This window comes from Cyanistes caeruleus, chromosome 8 (genome assembly GCF_971803275.1).
Source record: "Cyanistes caeruleus chromosome 8, bCyaCae1.hap1.1, whole genome shotgun sequence".
In the NCBI taxonomy this organism is placed as follows: Eukaryota; Metazoa; Chordata; class Aves; order Passeriformes; family Paridae; genus Cyanistes; species Cyanistes caeruleus.
In genome coordinates this window covers 4312957-4336264 of record NC_141708.1, presented here as the reverse complement: position 1 = coordinate 4336264, position 23308 = coordinate 4312957, and the positions used below count along the sequence as shown (strand labels likewise).

General features: G+C 44.4%; 1 protein-coding gene across 1 annotated transcript; it reads left to right on the top strand.

Annotated features, from left to right (window-relative positions):
* Positions 1-5644: 5644 nt before the first annotated feature.
* LOC111930971 (scavenger receptor cysteine-rich domain-containing protein DMBT1-like) lies at positions 5645-21757 on the top strand. The gene is made up of 16 exons (XM_086901452.1): positions 5645-5676; positions 10895-10971; positions 12438-12467; positions 14191-14229; positions 14580-14597; positions 14824-15126; positions 15473-15499; positions 15876-15923; positions 16632-16785; positions 16950-17164; positions 17939-17986; positions 18402-18552; positions 18906-19117; positions 19362-19534; positions 20203-20591; positions 21168-21757. Exons 2-16 carry the CDS (start codon positions 10908-10910, stop codon positions 21451-21453), a joined length of 2157 nt encoding a protein of 718 aa, XP_086757578.1. The 5' UTR covers positions 5645-5676; positions 10895-10907; the 3' UTR covers positions 21454-21757.
* Positions 21758-23308: the final 1551 nt, after the last annotated feature.

Below are 23308 nucleotides of genomic sequence, written 5' to 3'. Positions count from 1 at the left end.
TACTGTGTGTGATGCTGAGGAGATGGCTACGTGTGCTACGCTTGGAGGTAGTTTCAAAATGCAAGTTCACTTATTCCATAAGGGAAAGGTCTTTAGCTATAAAAAATGGTCATGACTAACAATTGTCTGGTTTCTGTGGCTTAGATGCCAAGAAGTAAAATCCTGACATTTTATTGCCAGAGGGCTTCTTTTTTTCTTTTTCCCCTCCTTACCCAGAACTATCTTGTATTCACGTTAAGGCAGCTGAGGATATTTTTAAAACTACATCTTTCCAAAGTATGGTGAGAGAGATGTTAACAAGGCATGATTAGATTATATACAGGTTCTTACTGTATATCAGAAAAGTACTGCAGAACTAACTGTACTGATTATATATCAAACTGATTAAAACTGCAGCTGCAAATACCCATGGGAATTAGAAGTCATGGAAGGAGAAGTCACCAATCCAGAGCAGTGAATGGTGAGTGCAGTGAGAATTCAGTTCTGTGTGATGTTAGGTCACTGTGTGAGTCCTTTTCAGGTCCCCTCAACCCCCAAACCTCTTCTCTTGTGCAAGATGCTGGCAGGGAAATCAGAGCTGGACGCTCTGGCCTCAGGATTTCAGCCAGTTCGGTCTCTTTGTGCCATTCCTCTGTAAATACACAACAACTTGATCAGTTAAATATTATTTATTGCATAAAATCACTGCTAAAACCAGTGCATATGTAAATTGACTAACTGGACAGAGAACGTAAGGAAAGAAACATCAACTTAATCTTTCTACATCTGCTGGGAAGTTTTCCTCCAATTTTCAGGGTTTTGTTTAGTAGTCATGGTACTGCAGCATCTGTCCCCATAAACTTTCTGAGGAAGTGGGTAATAATTAGCAACTGATTAGAAGGAAAATGAGTCAGAGCTAAAGCATACAAGTCAAATTTACTTAATGTGGTAAAGAATTCACTTTAGGAGCTTGGAAATACTGCATAACATGCTGGAGAAGAAAATTAAATATTTCTTCTGTTCGTTCCTTTTCTGCTCAGTGTTTATGCAGAGACCACAGTGATTTTCAGAAAGTTTGCCATGTGAATATTTGAGGGAGATGGGCTGTGGTAGCAGCAGTGCAGTGTAATCTTCCTTTCCCCTCTGAAATGGAGCTAGTGGTGGAGATCACCCCTCCACAGAGGAAAATACATTGGTGTTATATATTGAGAAAGCTGTGATTCAGGCTGTGTCATGCAGTGACTGTAGGATTTGCTGTGTCTGCCTGGAAAACAGCTGGGAGAGAAGCAGCAGCCCTTGGGCCTGACCCCACAGCTGCAGTCCTCCAGGAAAAATAGGCATTTTTCATGGAATCAGAGAATGACTCGGGTTGGAAGGGACCCTAAAGACCATCTAGTCCCACAGGCAGGGACATCTTCCACAATCCCAGGTTACTCCAAGCCCTGCCCAGCCTGGCCCTGGATGCTTCCAGGGATGGGAGAGCTGCAGCTTCTGTGGACAACCTGTGCATAAGAACCTGTGAACAGGTAAGCCCACGAGAGGGCGAATTGAAGCTAAAAACTCAGCAGCAGCCTCTGTGGAAGCTGTGTCTGGAAGTGTCACCGTGATTTGGGGCACTTTCTGCTGGTGCTGTGTGTGGCTGTGCTGAGGGGGTGACCTCCTGCAGCAGGAGGGGGATGCAGGAGGAACAGAAGATGTCCTTGGAAGTGTGAATTCAGTGTCTGTTCAGAAAGAACTGCTGAAAGCTGCTCTCATAAAAGTTGATTCCAATCTTCCAAGGAACTGGGCAGTTCTGGCAAGGAAAAAGTAGATTTTGTCTCTGGTAAGTTCATCTGGCAAGGAAGGAGAGTTGACTGTCTGACTTGGAAAACCAGAATGTTTCAGCATGCTGTGACTGTTTTAAAATTCTTTGCACTTTTAAGAAAAAGAAATCAACCCACCAACCTGCAAATCAAGCAGAAACAGGCACATATTACAGAAAAAGAGCTCTAGCTGCCACTCTCTGGTGCAAAACAATGTAATAAAACCCAACTGTAATTAACAGAAGAATAAATGTACATTTCCTCACATCTCAATCAACATATGACTTGGAGGTCGGGATCCTGAAAGGAAACCTTCCTTTTGAAGAGGAGCTGGCAAAAGAATGCTTCATTTCACCAGTGTGGTTAGTGGGAATGAATATTTTGTTGATGTAGAGAAGGGTTTACAACCATGAAAATGTTACATTTACATAAACAGCTATGTAAAGGATAATGCTATGCTGAAGCTAGGACACGTATCTTGGTTTTGTTTTGCAGTCTAATAGTTTTGCTTTTATTTATCCTCAGTGAAAGGGTTTTAATGTTTGTTTGTTTAACGAAAAAGCACTTCCACAGAGAAAGGTAGGGCTGTGCAAAAGGAAAAGCTCCACTGGGATCAGTTCCAGCCCGTGCAGTGAGTTCCTGTGAGCACTGAGGGACACTGCAAACCTTTTCACTCCTGCAAAAAGGGCTTCCTCTGCTCAGCTTGCTTAAGAACAGGCCAGTAGTTTTCTTCCTTTTCAATTAAACGTCAAAGGTCTCTGCTCAACACAGTCTCTGCCCAGGAGAAAAAGAACAAGTAAGAGCAAATCCCATCCCACAGATGTTCATAGTGTCGTTTGCTTTGTTACCCAAATGCTGGAAGCTGCAGCTCCACTCTTGGCACAAACCCTCTCAAGACCGAGGACGATTGTCCTGAGTGATTGTTTTATTCTCTTTCTATCTCAGGTCACATCTTCTATCCTTGTCCTCATTACTGGACACATTTTTTCAGCTGGTCCAGATCCTTTTTCAGGTGCCCAGCCTGGCCACAGGGACTCACTTCCAGCCTGATGGAGAAAGTGAAGCTGCACCTTCTAGAGACTCAGGAGATGCAGCAGTTCATTTATCTGTAACTAGCATGGAGTGATGTTATGTAGGATTATATTCATTTTTTAGCCCTGGTTTCAGTCTGGGAGGGTTTGAAATTGCAGCCTGAAGATTGAAGAAGACATCATGTACTTTCTCATCTTCATCACTGGAGTGCTTCAGTCTTGCTTAAACAGAAGTGGTAGAAGCTTTATTCCTAAAATTGAAAGGATTGATTATTTCATCTATCTCAATTCAGACATCATCATGTAGAGGTGTTACCACAGAGAAATCCTTGCATAAATTTAATATAACTTTAATATGACTATAACATGCTATTAACCACTTATTTTATGTAATTGTAAATCCTGCTATTTAAAAGCAATCATTATTCATTACATTCAAAGATGATAATTGCCCGTGCAAACCCTTTGATCCTTTGCCTGTGCAAACCTTTGTGATCCAAAATCACAAACACAAATTAAATTACATTAATGATGTTGTTATTACTAAAACATGAAACTTGCACTCATTACAGGAGAAAAATTACAGCAAGATTGCACTACCAAACAATTGCACTCAACAAAATTATTAATATTTTGAACAAAATATGTAGTCTTTCAAAACAGGTTTGCTTCTGGATTTTGGGATGCCCACATTGAAATATGATCTAGGACAATTTGTTTCCTTAAGTTTGTTTTCTTTGCCTGCATTTCTTCTGGGCAACAGGGACTCAGAAGGGTTAATGCAGGATTTCTGAGGTGAGCCCATGTCCCAGAGAAGTTTATTTAGGTTCTCCTGTGGAAGTGGGCACTGCTCAGAAAGCCAAGATGGACAGTCAGCTCTGAGCTTCCAGAAGTGAGACAGCCTTCTGTTTATTATGATAGGAATTTTTCCTTTTTCTGTTGTTTGAGCCATTCTGTGGGAGATCTTGAATGGGACCATGGAAAAGGTGTCCTGTTGTTTCAGGTGTCACTGAAAGTGAAGTAGCTCAGCAGGATGCTGAACAGATGGCTGGTGCACTGAGGAGGGTGGCAGGGCTCGGTGTTGATAAGAAATGTGGTTTCTGAGAGGATTTTACCTCCCAAGTTTTGCCTGGCACTTTATTGTAGTGATGAGGTGCATGTATGAATTTTATAAAGTGGAGGTTGCAATTCTTGCAGTCTTGCAATCTGTTTGGGATCTGCTTTAGGGCATTTTCTGTTTCTGCATCACATCCTTGCCAAACCTCAGCCACAGCAGGGAAATTGTGCTTCCAGGAGAGTCTGCTTCAGCCAAGAAATAGAATTGTTTTATTTAAAACAATGGCCACAGAAAATGATTTCCAGACACTGGGCAGTGTCTCTGAAGAACAAGGAATGGGAAATGGCACAGAAACCTAAAGCAGAGAGCCTTGATGTGATCCCAAACCTCCAGTGGAAAGCCAGTGTGGGAGTGGAGAGCTGGGGCTGTCCCCTCTGCGAGCAGCAGTGCCAGGCTGCAGCTGTGGCTGCTCCCTCAGAGCATGCATGGCCAGCCCTGGCTTTGGTGGCCACTTGGGTCTCTCTGGGTGGGAGGCTCCCAGGATCCAGCCTCAAATGTCTGAATTCCTGGCATTTGGGGCTGAAAGTCAGTTTTGCCTTCAAATACAACTGTAGAACTCAGTCCTGTGTCTGTGCTGGTCAAACAGCTGCTCCCCTCATGAAGGACATTTTTGTGCTTTCCTTTTTTTGTCTTTCAAATGACTTTATGGATACAGTCTCTATCCTTTTTAATACAAATGACCTTGGCTTTGACATTTTTTAGTCTGGCTGTGGCCTTATTTATTTTGTCAGGGTGGCAGAAGTGTTTGGTGCAATTACAGGTCATATTGGGAAAAGGAGGCAGAATTGCAAAGTTTATAACCAGCAGTGATCAGCCCAGCTGAATTAATGGAACCATTGTCCTAAATTCAAAACCAGGTGGGATGGATTGTTTTGGAAGTTGGCCAAACTGTATAGGAAAAAGCATGTGTTAATAATACATAGCACTGTTTCTTTATGCAGTGGGTGAGAAACTACATGGGAAGATTGTCAATATTTGTTTGATAGCAGTGTTAAGCTTTTTTAATGATAAAACAAAATGTTTTAGCATTTTGGGGGGAGAAGGAACTCATGACAGGTTTTGAGCATTAACACCAACTTTGGATCTAGAGTTCTTAGTTACAAGTAAATGCAAATTTTCAAGCTGTCAAGTGCTTCTGGTTATCCTTAAGTTTATGGTAACATTTTTACTCTTCAGTGACATTTCATGGGAATGTGGTTTAATGGATCATTCCACTAATTATCTTCCTTTCTTGGTTCAGCAAACAATAAAATCTTTCAGACCCACCCTTCTCCTGCAAATCACAGCAGTACATTTTTCAGCTTCTGCTGTTTGTTGGGTAACAGATCAAATTTGTTCAACAAACAAGGCAAGACCCAAGGGAGATCTGGGATGGATGGAAGCTGAACTGCCCTTCCCTTATCTCATGCTGGCATCAGTTGCCACAAACCTAGGGGGTATTTAAGTTTGGTTATTGGGACTCAGACATTTAGCAATTGTCAAAAAGGTCTGAAATGGTGGCAGGTACCAGTGAGTGCCAGGTGAGGGTACTTAAGATGGGGAAGCAGAAGCTGTTTTCTCTCTGAACACAGGTGGTTCCCATCTGAAAATGGCTAAAGAGTTATTCTGTTCAGCAAAGAAATGCCCCAGGTCAAATCAATCAATCTTATCCCAGGAAACCAACCTAAACACTTGATTACCAGGTGGCCAGGGTGGGAGAGGTCTCTCTGCTCCTGTCTCTGTGGTGCCAGGCACAGAGAATTGCAGGGTAAGGAGCAGCTTTCTGCAATTCTAAAGGTTGAAAGTGTGGAAACCTCAGTCCTAGTCCCTACTGTAGGTCTCATTATTGTCTCTGTTGCTGAAGTTGTTTATATAGATCTTGTGTATTAAGACATCCTAGTGATAAGGATATTCTCAAAAATTGTATTTTTCATTTATTTTTCTATTGCCATTGAGCCTTTATCTATCTTCACAGCTGCAGGCCTGAGTGTGTTGATTTAAGGAGTGGTGACTTTATGTTCATACAAAGGAATATCTTATGCTCTGACATGAAGTATAAAATATTGGGGTATTTGCTACCAGAAAGCAAACAGGGATCAAGGAGTTCCTGTTCTGCTCTATGTCCCCTTGCTGTATGGTAAAGGATTTCTGTTATCTCATTCTTATATTTGGTAAACAAATCTTGTTGCATTTAAAGAGGTTGGTGTTCATTAGCTGGGGAGGGTTGGAGCCAGTGGAGGTCTGGGAGAGGGAGGAGTGTTGGGAGCAGATGAGGTGCAGCCAACAGGAACACAAAATGAAACAAGGCACAAGGGTCCTTCCATCTGCTTAGCACTCGTCCCAGATAATCCCGAGCCCCTCACTTCAGCAACAGTTCAACACCTCTTCTAAGCAGGGGAGAGCAATTCAAAAATAGCAGAGCTGGTTGCCTAATAAATGTCTCAGCTGCAGACTTTCACTGCCTCAAAGGGATTGTGTCTCAGGCTCTCAGGTATTTCAAGCTTTAAATAATGCATTGGCTCAATTTTCTATGACTTTATTTGAAACATCTTGTTACGACAGGTCCAGAACAGAAATTTTTTACACTTTAGCATTTTGGTCAAATGAAATTCTTTGCTGAATTCAGCCTGAGTTTGTGCTGAGCCTTTTTTCTCTCTGTTTTTTAACTCTGCTCCTGGCTGGAGTATGGTTACAGCTCTGGAATGTCATCTATCATAAGTATCATAAGAACAATACTATAATTTCCTTATACAGCTCTTGGCTCTCACGGAGATCAGTTCCCACCTGCTTACCTGGATGCTCTCACCTGTAACGCACCAGGCACGAGCTGTTTGTTCAAACACCCTCTGCCCTCCTGCCAGCTGCTGGTGTGCATCCCAACACCATTCCTCTTGGGGATGAGGGACACAGGAGGGGAGCAGAGAGGAGTGGGCTGGGAAAGGAGCAGCGAGGTGAGAGAGGGAGGGTACAAGTGGAATGAAGTGAGGAGACCCCCCCAGTCTGTGTGTCTGCAGCAGTGACTTCTCTGTCGGCACCTTGCAGTCAAGATCTTTAGCTGGTTCTGTTCCAGATGTGCACGGGCTCTCAGACACCCATGGTGAACACAGGCACAGCTGGATAACAAGGAGAACCAAAGGAAAGCTGCAAGGGTGCAGAGGGAATCTTTAGAAGATCGATGGAAGGGCTGAGCCAAGCTGCTGGAGATGACAGGGACAGAGCAGTGTAGCAATGCATCTGAACAGCTCGGGCCATGATGTGCTCCAGCCAAACCGTATTTGAAGTTTATTATCAGACCCTCTGGAATTTCTCAAGGTTGCTGAGATGTAAGCTATTCTAAAAATAGAAAAGAAGAGGCTGGAAAACAAGAACACAGGACCACAAGAGGCAGATAACAGAGGGCATACCTGGAATACCTGGACATTGACCAGACCTGTACCCCGAGGAGTGTGTGCAGAGCACAGGGACAGGACAGGGGCACCACTGAGAAGATGTGTGGTCACATGAAGAGCAGTTTTAGAATGGATAAAAAGTGTGTAACGTAAACTATAAATGGCTTCTACGAAATCATATTAGTTTGTTGGTCAGAGGTCCTGAGCTCCCACAGAGCAGTGCCAACAAGCCTTCTACAGGGAAAGTCAGCTTGACCCTGTTTTCTCTCCCTGCCAGATCCACCACTGTACTTAAGGAGCACATTTGTAACTTCATGGCCATTGAGAAATGGAACCAAGTGCAGCAGAGGGAAGGCAGGAGGCCTGTCAGGAGGGAACTGGTATTCCCACAGCCAGGCAGCAAGGCTGTGTCCAGTGTCAGGTTAAATCATTTCATCTTCCCCATCCCAAGCAAACATAGCTTAATCATAAATCTTGATCTCCTGAGGCAATGAAACTGTTCCTGCCTTACAATTTGCTTTGGTGTCACTTGTGCAAACAAAGCTTTGGACAGAGGTGCAAGGAAAGGGAGCAGATGGGGAGAGTGGACAGGGAGCAGGGAAGCTGTGTGCTATGGAGGCTGTTTCAGCTTGGGGTGAGGATTGGCACCAGCTTTCTGGCCTTTGCCATGCCCTGTTGTAGGGGAGAAGCATCACTGATGTTAGAATAGAAGATATGGTATCAATTGAATTTGAAGGAGTTATTTGGAGCTGGCTGCTTATAACAATTAATTAAGAAGTGTGAACAACTTGGATCCTTTCTACCATCCAAAGGGCAATAACTTCATTGCATAGTTGACTTTTAAAGTAAGCATGGATCCAAGCTGAAAGTAATGTCTCCACACATTCTAATCAAGTTCCAGCTCTGGTTAAATGAGTCAAGAGTCAAGAAAATCCTCCACTCCATCAGCCATCCCACCTGGTGAGAAGAAAGGTCTTTTTTGTGCAAAAAACCAGGTCAGTATCAGAGCACCATTGTTCTGCTGGCTCTTTGAACTTTTTTCTGCAGTGTCAGAGTAGTGACCACTGCAAATGAAATTAAAAGGAGTGGGTGGTTCAACAGGTGCCAGCTGCTGTCTTGACTACTGACCCAGCAGCTCTGGTGCTTCGGCGTGTTCCAGCCAGCTCTGCAACAGTCCCACCTCAGGGCATGGCTGAGCTGTGCTTAATTATTAAACTGTATTTTAAAAAGTACAAAATGCCATAAAGGAAATGAGGATTTGGGGTCGAAAACATGAGGAACAGCCCTGTGAACACCAAAGTTAGAGGAGATGGAGGAGATTCTCCTTGTGCCAGACCTGAGCTGTCCCCACAATCCACAGAGGAGCAAGAGGACATTTCCTGAAGGAGCAGTGGCCATGGAGAGCTGATGCTGGGTTATCCTGAAGGATAACCTGCTGGTTTATGCCCAAGGACTACAGCCCAGGGGAAGAACCCACAATGGAGCATGAGAAAAAGGGGAGGACAGAGCAGCAGTGACAGCTGCCATGGACTGACCACAGTCCCACTGAGCCACCCAGCAAAGGGGAAGGTGCAGGAGTGGAATGAAGACGTGACCTTGAGCCTGGCAAAAGAGGGAGTGGGGAAGGTGGTGTTTAAGTTAACTGTGTTTCTAGCTATACCAGTCTCTTTTAACCAGCAATCAAGTTATTTTTCTATAACTGAATCAATTTCCATGTGACAACAAGTGATTTCCCTGCCCTAATCTCAACCCATTAACTTCTCCACCTTTTTTTCTCCTGCTGCCTTGTTGAGGAGGAGGAATGAGAAAGAGGCTGGCTGGGTGTCCTGCAGTCAGCCAAAGGCAATCCACCACACTTCCTTTTCATCTGAGGAGCTGAGATGCTGGGCTCCACAGAGAGAATGCCAGTCCTGGACTGGGATGGTCATGCAGTGCTGATTGCCATTGGGATCTGTGTGCACCAGTCACCCTGAGCTCAGGGCTGTCTCACATGTTCTCTTTTAGTGTTCAAATAGTACCAAATTTGATTGACTTTTGAATGGTTTGAGTCTGGTTTTATTTTTCTTTCATCTCTCTGGGTCTGCAACAGCTGCCCCAATGTGTTTACCAAGCCACATCCCTTTCTTCCTCCAGTCCCTCCAAAAGACCACTTCCTCCACCTGCCTTGCAAAACCATGAGAATAAAAGTCTCCCTGTGTTTGCAGAGTCAACAAACTGTTTGCATGTCTAACAAACTAATCCCTTCATTTCCCCCCCCCATTCTCATGATGGAGTTTTTGCCTCCTTTCTCCTTTTGATCTTCTTTTCTTTTCTTGGCTCTCCTGTGCTGTGTGAGGTTGAGTTTGGTCGTTGGCTGTTGCATTGCACGGTTCAGGAGGCACAAGAAACCTGTTCCTGACTTTCTGAGAAGAATTTGTTTGCCAATCAGTAATAAATCCAAAACTAGCAGCAGGAACAACCAGGATGTCAAATTTTTATCCACTAGAAGTTTTTGCACGTTCTCCCTAGAAAACAAATTGAGTTACACAAATTCCTAAAGCCTTGAGACTTTTTAAAGATTGACTGAACTTTGGAGATAACTCTGCTTAGATTTGAGGCTTGGATCAGGGGCTCTTCCAGGCTAAGTAGTTCTGTGATTCTGAGATTTTATATGCTGCTCAAACATTGCCAAATTTGCTGTGCAAATGTGGGTTCTTTGATGAGCACTTGGATCCACTGAAACTTCACCATGACCTGAGTTACTTTCTCTTCATTAAAATCCATTGTAAGTTCCATTGGGTGCCATTACTTATCTATTACCTTAAATCTGTTGTAAACCTCAGGGGGACAACTGTGTCAAGAGTGCTGCCAACTTCTTAAGAGCTTCAGAAATAGAGATGAATTTTCACTTATTTTCTATATTTGCCCCCATCCTCAGACTTGGAGCCCTTGTTCTCTGGGAAGGTTTTGTGCAGTTTAACAATGATCAGTGTATAACCACCGAAGTTTGGCTTGAATTTGTGTCAAAAGTTGAAAAATTACTTTTGATGAACTTGCAGAGCTTAAACATCTTGACTCTTGCTGCCCTGATGAGGACAGGGCCCACTGAGAGATGGACACAGGGAGAACGGAAAAAGAAGAATGTATTCTTGCTGCATGTTTTTGTGACATCTATTAGGACAGAGTACAAAGGGTTTCCATTAGCCCTTGGATTGTTTCCCACTGTAGTCCTACCCTTCCACATGTTCAGTCACAAAAGGAAAGGCACATTTTGCACCAGCCTAGGAAGCAGCTTTGGCTCAGATACAGCTCAAACCCAAGAAAGGGACAAGTCACATAAGTGACAACAACAGAACTCCACAGCCAAAGAGGGATGGGATTGAAAAACAGCAGCTACTGCAACCACTTTTGATCTCTGCTTTCCCTGGATCAGATGCCAGGTGTTGTTTTCTTGTAGAACCAGGAAGCTGTAAATATTGGTTTACAAATCAAACATGTGGTGATGGAAGGTGGAAGCAGTGGGGAATGTGGTATTGAGCTACAGAAACGAGAGATTGGGCTGCTGAGCTGCGCCCTTTGGTGACTCTGCCTATAAATTCTGGTGTCTTCCTGCATCAGGAGCTCCAAGGAGATGGCTGCCACCAGGATCTTGTCTTGGCTGGTGATGATAATTCTTCACATTCAGGTGCATGCAGGTAAAGAGCCTCACTTCCGATCACCTTTGTAGCTATATTTCACCTTGGGCTAATGTTAAGATTTAAGAGTAAAAGAGGATTTACCAACATGGCTCAGCTCTTTTGTAAACCACAAACAGGTCAAACCTATGAGCTGAGCAAATCAATGTTATCAAATCTGCTTAATGAACTTAATTTTTTTTCCTGTCATTTTACATAAAAAGCCTAGTAAAGGAAATTAAAATGAATATACTGTAAAGCCAATGATAATATTTTCTGATCCTTTATACTAGGATAATGGATTTAAAGACTAGTAAGTATTTTCTGGACTAAATACATGTTTATTTTAAAGAAGGTGAGGTGTACAAAGCGTGGGGTTTGTTTTGATTATAGGTACATTGTTATATCTAACCCTCTGGTGTTTAATAACAGAGTGCCTTAGATAAAACAAGTCTGGCACATATTCCTGCCCCCATTATTATTATTATAATGATTAGATTATAATGGAAATTACTGTAATTTTTTATTAGTCTAATTTCTCATAGGCTAATTCCTGTTAGGAACTTAATTTAGTTTGGTTGCAGAGTCAATGGTCTGCCCAGCCACTTTCATCCCTTTGGGGACCAATACAAATATTGGTGGGTCTGATGGGAGGGGGGATATTTGAACAGGGTGAAATAGGCCTTTTTGCATCCAAAAAACACTTTCCTCCTTCCCAGATGAGACTTCCCTGACTGAGCAGGGTGCCAGCCTGGTGCTGGGAGAGACAAGACCTTTCTTTTTAAGCAGCTGCTGCTATGTCCTCTATGCAGGGATGGATAAACATCAAAAGTGTTGCTACAGCTGCTGTCTTTCCACCCCTTCCTCTTTCAGGTGTAAAGTTCTGGAATGAACTTGCCTTGAACCAATGAACTAAAAGCAAACCTGCTTTCCCTTTCCATGGTCCCACACACCCCCTCACACACAGCAGAAAGAAAGAACACTCAGGGCCATTTCCAGACTGAGTTTTTAATGCCCCCATTATTTTCTCTCTCCATAAATATTTGAGGTGCAATTAGTGCTACTGAAAACTGTCCTGATGTTCAGCTGGAAAATACTGAGTTGCTGTTTAACCCTTTCATTACCCATCCAGCTAATTTAGATTTAAAGCTTTGCATGCATGAGGAGCAGTGTGGTGGGATATGTTGGAAAGTTTCATAATATCTGAATAAATGACACTTGTCCCTGTCAAAACCTTCTGCATCCAGCAATGATGGCAGTGATGTTAGTGAGGGTGTATTCCCACCTCTTAGGCTGTCCACAGAGCAGGATTTATCCCAAACAACAGCTGGAGCTAATCCATTCCCTTGCCAATCCACTGACATCCCTTTGCCAGAGACCCCAGGGGATCCTGTGCATGCAAACTTCTCATCCTTATTACTTAATTCATGTAATGTTCCTTCAACATGTTTTTTTCTTGTTTTTGTTTCCTGTGTTGATGCTAGCAGATTCTCCAACAAAAATACCTCTAACAGCAGGTAACTTCAAAGTTATATAAAAATGTACATTGTTTATAGAGTTGGCCTTGCTAAATAATCTCTCTCCAGGCTGATGAAAACTCTTTTAGTCCAGTGATAGCCAACAAACCAGAGTAGTCAATGTCCTTCAGACTGGGGTCCCAGATGCTGAATGTACCCACATAGGATCCATATGGCAGCACATATGTGCACTTAAAATACAGAATAGAATTGAATATTTGTTGCTCCTCTCAGAAAGAACGAGAGTCATCACTGCAATGAAGAGCTAAATCATTGCTTGGGTTAAAACCTTAGGGTAATAAAACCCAGTGAAAAGTGGAAGCTATATGAATGCAGCAGATTCTGAGTATCTCTGAAAGCCCACAGCAAAATTATCCACAGTTTAAAAAGACAAATTTTGGCTGGATGCAGGTTTGTAGACTGCTTTTCAGCGACCTATGTAGGGACAGAGCAGGACTCACACGAAATGTCATTATTAATTCTGGTTATAGGTTTGGTGCTGTCCCCCATCACAAAAACACTGGGGAAGAGATCACCCTTCTCCAAGTGCCAGAGCCCTGATCTGCAGGACACCTTCGATCTCTTAGTGCCACCTGGAGGCTTTCCATCAGCCCTAGCAGGGAAAACCCTTCTTTCACCCAGTTACTGACGCCAGCTGTGGGGTATTGATGGAATCAGTGGTGTTGGAAGTGGAAGGGAATGAGAGGTGGCTTGGATGTGGTGGAGGTGTGAGCAGAACCTGGGACAGGGAGCTTTTGGAGACCCCATTTTTACCTGTAGCTGTGCACGATGAAAATAATGAGATGTGCAGCCTCCCTTGTCACTGGCCTTGTTCTGACAACCTCCCCAGATATTTCATGTCATCTTCATTTCAGTTGTTCTTGATTTGGAGAAAAACTGCCTCTTTCTCCCTTTCACAGCCTATTCTCACATCAGTAGTAGATTTAACAGCTCCTGATCCATCAGGTGAAAGCAGCAGATAGAATCAAAGAATTGTTCCAGCTGGAAAAGACCTTTAGGATGATGGAGTTCAACCATTAACCCAGCAGTCCCACACATTTACATGTCTACATGTGCCACATTTACATGTCTTTTAAATCCCTTCAAGGCATGGTAACTCCACCAGTGCCTGGGGCAGTCTGTTCTTTCCAGGAAATTCTTTCTTTCTGTTCTTTCCAGGGATTTCCCCTTATCTCCAGTCTGACTTGAGGCTATGTTTTATCACTCCTTACTCAGGAGAAGGGACTGACCCTCACCTGGCTGCGACCTCCTTTCAGTGCTGTAGGGAGCAGTAAGGTTCCCCCTGAGTCTTCTTTCCTCCAGGCTGAGCCCCCCCAGCCCCCTTGAGTGGATCCCATCCAGCCCCACAGACTTGTGAATGTCCAAGGGGTGTAGCAGGTCACTGATTGTTTCCCCATGGATTATGGGGGGTTTCTTCTGCTCCCTGTCCCTGTCTTCCAGCTCAGGGGGCTGGGTGACCTGAGAAAACTGCTCCCACTTCAAGGCACTCTCTGGACCAGTTGCAGGTTTTGGTGGGTTCACAAAGGGTATTGATGGTTAATGGAAGGAAAAAGTGCTGAGAGTTACTAAAATAGACAGAAATCTTCTGGATCTAAAGTTCATTGGCTATAAATTGCTAGAGATTGAAACAAGGTTTGAGGAAGTTTCATGTTAAATTTGCCTTGTTGACCTATACATACTATCCTATTTTTTTCTTCTCTAGAAACAAGTGGTCCCCCAACAACTCCTGACCACACGACTAGTAAGTAGAACTTACCAGATTGCTACTTTATATAATAGTGATAGATTTATGTTTTGTCATAGTATTTATTCTTGGGAACAAATTAGTATGATTAAAAAGCTCATGTTTTCTTTAGGATGGGGATGGAGATGTACATGAGAAGCAAATTATTTGGGAGGCAGGAATTTGGGGATGGCTTTGCTCTCCAGCAATCAGTCTCCTTGCTAGAAGTAAGCTCTTCTACCAATTGTGCCCTTCAGTGGGATCTTGACTCACTGAAGGAAGGGTAGAGAGCACTGACAGAGCTCCCAAAGACTTGGTCCTAATTCTCTTGATCTCTGTGTTTTTTTCCTGCTTGTTCTCCTCCACAGCTCAAATCATATATGACGGTGAGTCCTTGTGCCAGGGTTCTTGTCACGGCCCTGGGCCCAGGGATGGGACGTGCCTGCCCCTGCTGCCCCCACCTCTCCATCCCACTGTGAGGGAGCTGAGAAGGGGCAGCCAGCCCCGGGCTGTGCTGCAGGTGGATGCAGACACGCCCAGAGAAGATGTGGGATGTCATTGCCCGGACCCAGAGCACCACCAGCTTGACCAAGGGGTTTGTGTCTCTCAAAGATCTGCAGCTGAGGCTGAGCGGTGGGCCCGACCGGTGTGCAGGCAATGTGGAGATCTACTACTTTGGAGCCTGGGAGAAGGTGTGTGGGTACCTGTGGGACAGGCAGGACGCCGAGGTGGTGTGCAGGCAGCTGGGCTGTGGCTCCCCTCTCACAGACACACACTCCTTCCCCTCGAACGACTTCTACCCCTACATGATTACTGAGGTGAACTGTGAAGGCACCGAGCGCTACTTGTGGCACTGCCCCTACACCTACCAGTACCGTGTCTGCCACCATGGAGATGCTTCTGTCGTGTGCTCAGGTGGGTGTCTGTGTTTTGGTGGCATTTTCCTGATGAAAAGCTGGAGTGAGGTGGGATGAAGGCTGTCCAGCCCTTGCTCCGTGCTCAGCAGGGCAGCAGCAGATCATGGGTCCATGTCCCTGATGCAGAGGGTGGTGTTTCAGGGGGAGCATTAATCTCGTATTTGTAGACTGTACCTGGGAAATCTGGGATTTCCTGCACAGAGCAGGGTGTGAGGGGAGGGATAGTTTATAGTCAGGCCAACCTCCCCATGAGTCCCTCCATAACTTTCCTGGAAATTAAATACTTGCTCCAAGGGGAGCCAAGCAGTCCAAGTGCCTCACACCCTCTTGTCTTCTCCTTCCAGACTCCGGAATAACAGTGCCTCCAACAGGTAACCAGAGATTTCTGTTTATATACAGCTTTTCTACGGGGTTTTCTTTCTCTGGGATGCTCTGTGCAGGCTGCACTTACAGACCTTGGCTAACATCTCTAACATTCAGGGAGATGTGGGATTGCTTGGGATCCTTTGGGATTGAGCAGCCACTTCTGTGGGAGAGGTTTGGCACTGGTTTTCATGGTGCTGCAGAAAATGTCCTTGAGCAAGTGTTGGCACTGCAGCCATCTCAGTCCTGCCACATTCCAGTGCTGACTGTGGGCTTTGGCTTTTATTTGGGTTCAACGGGGTTCCCATTGGAGAGGGGGGACTCCCAGCAGGATGATCCTCTTAGACAGAACACTGCTTGCTCACCTGCTGTTCTCTCCTGCAGCACCAGCTGTCTCCAGATTGATGTTCTCCAGGCCATGGACAACATATGGTAAATCCAGAGGAGCTGTGGGGTTGGACTAGCTTCTGCCCTCAGTTACACATCACAGAATCACAGGATGGTGAGGTTGGAAAGGATCTCTGGAGTACATCTGGTCCTGCCCCTGGCTAAAAGCAGGATCAGCAGGAACTGGCTTCCCAAGACCATATCCAGAGGGCTCTTGGCTATTTGCCACCTTTGTGGGCAACCTGTGTCTGCCCTCACAGAGAAAAAATGTCTCCTGATGGTCAGAGGAAACCTCCTGTGTTTCAGTTTGTGTCCATAGCCTCTCATCCCCTCACTGGGCACTGCTGGAAAGAGCCTGGCTTTTAGAGAGGGTTGACTCCCAGCAGATTGTGTTTCCTAGGAAAAGTGCTGGGAGTCAACCCTGCTGATTTCTCCCTGCAGCACCAGGTGCCTCCAGCTCAACTTCCCCTCTGTCACTGGCCACATTTAAGTCCAGAGGAGTTAAGGGGTCTGATGATCTCCTTCCCCAGGTGTCCCACTGGACAGACAGCCCCATGGCTTTGGGTTACTGCATGAGCTGAGCACAAGCCGTGCCCTGTGCTTGGGGGATGCAGGGGCACTGTTCTGGGGTACCCAGGAGGGAGGGTCCCTATGGGGCTGTGGCACAGCCTCCTTGGTGGGGCCATGCCCTTCCCTGACAGATTCTGGTGATGGGATAGGAGCTCTCTGCCCATGCTCTGCTGTTTTCCTCAGAGAACTCCTCCTGTGGTGGCTTACTTCAGGGACTGTCCGGCACCTTCCAGAGCCCGGGGTACCCCAACTCCTACCCTCACAACTCCTACTGCGTGTGGCACATCCGGCTGCGGGACCCGGCCCGCAGGATCCAGCTCCAGTTTACGGACGTGGAGTGAGTCCAGCCAGGCGCTGGCTGTGGGCTCAGGGCCGGCTTCGTCCCCACTGTGGGGCCTTGCAGTCCCTGCCCGAGCACTGGGGCGAGGTGGGCGTGGGGCCAGGCTGCTGGGCCCCGCAGCTCCTGCAGCCTGTGGTGCAGACATCCTCCTCTCCCTGCAGGCTGGAGGGCAACAGCTGCTCCTACGATGCCATCGAGGTGTACGACGGAGGGTCCACCCAGAGCTGGCGCCTCGGCCTTGTTTGCAGGGACAACAACAGCGTCTTCAACTCATCCGGGAACCAGCTCACCGTCCTGTTCCGCAGTGATGGCAGCGTCAGCAGGAGAGGCTTCCACGCCTACTACTCATCATTTCTTGACTTCCATACCACCGTGGGTAAGACTAGAGCTGTCCTTTATGCTTCACCGGGATAGAAGCTCAAACTCAATCACAAAGAGGTTCTGGTGCCTCTCAACACCTTGTGGGCATGCAGACCCTCTGTCCCCAGCTAGAGGCATCCTGGCTCAAGGGCATTTTTCAGAACAGGATGGCCATGAAGCTGCTGCCAGACACTGTTTCTTTGCCTGATGGGCAGGAATGGCACTCTTTCCACCTCCCCCAGTGATGCCACTGAGCTGTCATCAATTTTCCTGGCCTATGCTGTAGGCAGAGGTGTTGTTCAGCCCTGGCACACTCATTGCTGCAGAGGCCAAAGGCCTCTCATTTTCCCAAAATAAAGAGAGCTGATGTGCTCAGCCAGAGAGCAGTGAGCCTCTTTTGGCAGCTGTGGAGGAGCAAGGCTCTGTCTGCAGTGCCAGGCTCTCTCTGGATGGCAGCAGCACCATCTGCTTGGCTGTCCCCTCCTCCCAGTTTGGTGTCACCAACAAACATGCAGAGGGTCCATTCTGTGCCACCCTGCTGACCATTAACAGAGGAGATCAAGGCTCTGCTGATGGGAGCTGAGCAGAGCACAAGCTGCCTGGGCTGGTGGGTGGAGGGGGAAGGCTTGGAGGTGCAGCCACACAGGATCCTGCCATGTGTCCAGGTAGTGATTGTGGGTCTGGTGTTCCAGTGTCCCTTCAGGAGCCCTTCTGGGGACAGGTAACTCCCAGAGGGGCTGCTTCTCTCAGGCAAAATGCTGAGTGTTCACCTGCTGTTCTCTCCCTACAGCTCCCAACAGTACTTCCGACTGGATGACCACTCCGTTAACAACCTCAGGTAGGTCTGAAGGACTTGGGTAAATTTATGAATTGGATATTTATCATCATTCTTTTTATTGAAACAAAATTATTTGATTTTTTTTTTCCCTCTTCCCTTTGGTCATTAGCAATTGTAATGGGGATTTCCTCTTTCAAGGAGTAGCTGATTTCCAGAATTCCTGCCTCAAAATCTGTGCAGTTCTGTGGCAAATATTTGTGTCCTGATAATGCAGGCACTACAGATCAGCATTATAATCTGCTCAATGTGGGTAGCATCTCCTAACCTTCATTCAGATGTATATGAACCTAATACAGAGGCCACTGAAGCTGATAAAGTCACTATCTCTGTGATTAGACATAAACTTCACACAGACATACTCCAAACACACCCCTAAATGTGCATACGTATCTTTTTCTTGTATTTTTCCCTGCAGAAGATTATTCTTGTGGTGGCTTGCTTTCCTCTTCATCTGGTACCTTACAGAGCCCATTTTACCCCAGAAATTATCCAAACAATGCCAACTGTGTGTGGGAAATACATGTAAAGAGCAACTTCCGTGTCACACTTGTATTTACAGATATTCAGTAAGTAAGAATTTATTACTTGGGAAGATAAATGTATGGAATTGACAGCTTGGAGTTACTAAGCAAATGCCTACTTCATTTCAAGGGTCTTCATCAAAGCTTTTAGTACATCTGGAGATGAATAATGTGTTCATTTTTGCTTATTTATTCAAAAATGTGGCTAGCATCTCCTGAGACAGAAATTGGAGGCTGTAGCTTCTGTTCCAAAGATTTGACAGTCATATCAATCAAATGTATTCTTCTGCTAGAGAGAGTTAATCTGACTAAAAAAAAAAAAAATGAGCCAACAAGCAAACAAAAACAAAAGAACATAAAAATGAAGCATTAAACTAAATAGCTATGCTGCTTCCCAGGATGGAAGGTGGCAGATGCCTCTCTGACTATGTGGAAATCTATGATGGGCCCCTTCAGACCTCTCCTGTCCTTGGGAAGATTTGTTCTGGTTATCGCCCCATGTACACATCGTCCTCAAACCTGCTGACCGTCCGCTTCCACAGTAACTCCCGATACACATACAGAGGGTTTCAGGCCAACTATCATTCCACCCCAGCTGATGACAGCACCAGTAAGTTCATCCTTAAAGCAGAAACATGCTTTTCAATTACTTTTTGATTCACTGATTGTTAATCTTGTTAATGTTGTTTTAAATTAGATCTGTAGCGTTTTCATGGAGATTCAAGTCCATGGTTTGGATTCTGAACTCTTTCTGCCGTATCAGCTGCAGGAGATAGTGTTTATTTAATCCACTACTTACAACATTTTTGGTCACTTCCCTGAGCTTGTAATGTATCTTCTTTGCTATCCACTAGCCCTGCTGTGTTTGCCAAACTACATGCACGTGGTTGTGAGCAGATACTTCCTTCAGTCCCATGGCTACTCTGCTTGGAACCTCACCCTGAACGACCCCTTTTGCACACCCAACATCACATCAAATCATGTGTCATTTGACATTCCATACACTCGCTGTGGCACCGTCAGAGAGGTAGGACTGAACGTTTCAACCAAGTGGGAAAATAATGGGAGGATATCAAAAATTCAAACAGAAGAATTTGCTTCGAAAACACAAATTGAAACCTAACTGGGATCTGCAGGGACTGGAAGTGTCCTGGTGATTATGGGTTGTCTCCCTGTCTCCTAAAGGATAAGGTTTATTTGCACTTGCATTTCCTGCCTCTGCTAGCAGAGCATTCTCTTAGAGCCCATTATCAATCTCCCAAGGAATAAGCTGTGGAAGGATACAAATACTTGGCATTTTCAAGATCCCAAGATGAGTGTGATAGTTAAAAAGGTTTCAAAGCTTTTACTCAATCTGACTAATAGTGTTGAAGCCAGATTTCAGCTTAGATAATGAGCTGGACCTGAACCTTCACGTATTTAATGTTGTACAGGTTGTATTTAATTCTGTTGTGTCTGAATTTATTGTGAGTAGTTTTCTAGGCCAAAATTGTGGGCACTGAATATCATGTGAAGATTACAGATTTTTATCCTGAGAACAGAAATCACTAGTTTCAGATTTTTCCACATCACACTTTCTGGGAAATAATGTTTTTACAATGAACATTGCTGCAAGGATACAGCAAAATTTAGAATGTATAATAGGTTACCTGATTATATGAATTAATTTTCCATTTTATTTTATGTGCCAAACAGGGAAACAACAACACAATCAGCTATTCCAACATTATTAGAGGGTCCTCTTCTGGTACATTAATCACAAGAACCAGAAATCTTCTCTTGCATGTCAACTGCAAGATGCTCCAGAACGCGTGGGCACAAACGATGTATGTCGCGGATGACAATTTTGAAGTCAATGAAACTCAATATGAGAGATACGATGTAAACCTCACGTTTTATGACTCTTCAAGCTTCTCAAGGCCAGTGTATGACTCACCCTACTATGTCAGCATCAACCAGAATTTGTTCCTGGAAGCTTCCTTGCACAGCTCTGACCCAATGCTGGAGTTGTTTCTGGACACTTGTGTGGCATCTCCCACTCGCCACAATTTCACAACAGGATCCTATGCTATAGTCAAGAATGGGTGAGTTCTTATGCATTGCAACTACAGATATAACTGCCTTCAAACTCCTGTATCTCTTATTAATTTTTTTCATTTAATGGAATAGTGTCAATATAGCAAAAAATCATGGCAACTTCTAATTAATTAATGGACAAGGGCATTCAGGGTTTACTGGGAAAAAGGGGATGGATTGACCCAAAATACAACACACACAGACATTACAGCCTAAAATAAAATGTAGACTAAATGGCTATGGCCAGTTGACTATTATTATTATTATTATTATTACTACTATTATTACTAATATTATTATTATTATTACTACTACTACTATTATTACTATTATTACTATTATTATTATTATTTAAAAGGTACTAGTGACATACCTCAGGTAAGGTTAATTTACCTTCACAGAATCATACAAACACCAGGTATCAGACACACTGCAGGCTGAGGAAAGGCAATGTTGTTCAATTCTGCCAAAGAAATGCATTTTGGTTTTTTCCCACTTGTAGCTTTCTGAACCATCTTCATTGTCAGGTTGTGTGTTTTACTGCCTGTGTATTCATGAGAGGGGTTTTTTTTGCTTCTTTTTAGGTGTGTTAAAGACCATACCTATGCTTCGTATTACTCACCCAGCAGACACACCCTCCGGTTTAAATTCAACGCCTTCCAGTTCATTCAGAGCAACCCAGAGGTTTACCTGCAGTGTGAGCTGGTGGTGTGCAGGGCCTTTGACTATTCTTCCAGGTGCCACCAAGGCTGTGTTCAAAGGTCCAAGAGAGAGGCAAGCTCTGATCTGGAAAGTGTGATTGTTGTTGCTGGCCCAATACAGCTTTGGGAACCTGCTTCTGAGAACAGGAATGAAAATGAGTCTGAATAAAACTGTCTCCTTTGACAGACAGCATCTTTAAATGCTAATTGAATTCTGGAAGAAACTGTGCTGCTAGATTGCCAGAAGGTCTAGAATAAATGTTAGGAATGTGCTTACTGACTCATGTCTGTTAATCCCACTTCATGTCAGTCATCCCCATGTAACAAAAATGCCACCTCGGCAGTTCTATGGGGAATGAAATTTGTGATCTTTAAGCTTTTTGTTCATTGCTTTCTTAATGGTAAAACTGAAATGTTGAAATTGCAGTTTAGGTTCTATAAACAAGTTCTATTAAAGTACACCTGAGTCTGGATGTGTTGGAATGCAAGAAATCTGTTAATCTAGAATAATATTTTCCAGCATTTTTTATGTTTTGGACATAAAACGATGAGGGATAAAGCATGACCAGGTCTCTTCATCTCTCCCAGAGCTGAATTCTTGCATCATCCAGGAAAACATGAATTCAGTTGCTGTTCCATCTGATGTTTCCTGTGAATAGTTTAATTTTTGCTATCAGCCCCTGGCAGTTCATAGAATCACAGCATATCCTGAGTTGGGAGGGACCCACAGGGATCATCCAGTCCACTTTTTCACTCTGGATGGGTTTCTCTTGAAGCAGAAAATGAAGAAAGTAATTCCATATCAGATTATGTGAACCTTGCTAAGCACCTGGTCACACTGAATAATTCTGTGGATTGGACAATTTCCTTGCAATGAGTAATTTCATTCATGATTCAAGATTAAAATCCAAGCCTGACAGGCTTTCCATGGTGGAGGCTCACTTCATGAAAAGAGGTGGGCTTGACATAACAACTCAACATTGTAGAAAGCCAAAAGACCAGGGAAAGTTTAACAACCCTCAAATTGGTTGCCACCCTGTAATATTAGGCTGTTTTATTTAATCATAGTGCATGAACCATAAACTCTCTCTTCCTAAGATGGATATCTTGATTCTGCCAGTGAAAAGCACAGCCAGATCTGCTGTGAGATGGGCACAGCACAACCCCTTATGCCTGTAACACCTCGTGTCTGTCACCCTGAGTGCCATCGTGTGCCATGTACAGGGAACCAGCTCTGCTGAGGCACCTCAGATCCTGGGTTCAGTTTTGCTGCAGTGTCACTGAGGTGCTGGAGCGTGTCCAGAGAAGGGCAGAGGAGCTGGGGAAGGGTCTGGACCACATGTTTCATAAGGAGTGGGAGCTGGAAATGTGTTCAGAACTTCCCAAGTGAAAAAAATGTTAGATGAGACTTCAATGACTTTCACTTTTGGTGTACCACTGAGATAAAGCAGCTGCACCACTGCCAGAGGAAATTTTTCAGTGGAAGGCTCCTGAAAGGGAAGAGGGCTGGGAGATAACATGGATTGAGGATTTAACTGGGTGAAAGTTTAATGACACACAAGGATTTAATATTTGTGACTTAAGTCAGTGGAGCAGCTAATGGCTTCTGATAACTCTGTTATCATGCAACTACAACCTCCAAAATTGCAGCAAAACCCCACATGCCTCTATAATTTCCCTCTCTATTAAATACTGGTGAATGAACAGAAAATACATCAATATCCCCAGAGAGGTACTTGCACTGTCATATTTGCAGGTCTGAAGTTCTCCTCACCATTCCTTAGCTATGTATCATAAGTCTTCTCCAGCTCTATACAAAACCTTCAGTTTAGGGCAAATGGTATAGTCTTGATAGTGTTCTTAGTAAATGCAAATGATTATTAATAAATGACATCTACTCTCACATTTTCTTTTTTTAACCCCACTTCCCTGAAGTGCTTGGCCAAATCTTATTTGAAAAGGCTTGTACTAGCCTTTATTTCTCTTTCAAGGCTGCTGGTCACTTCAGTAAAAGCCCATGTTAT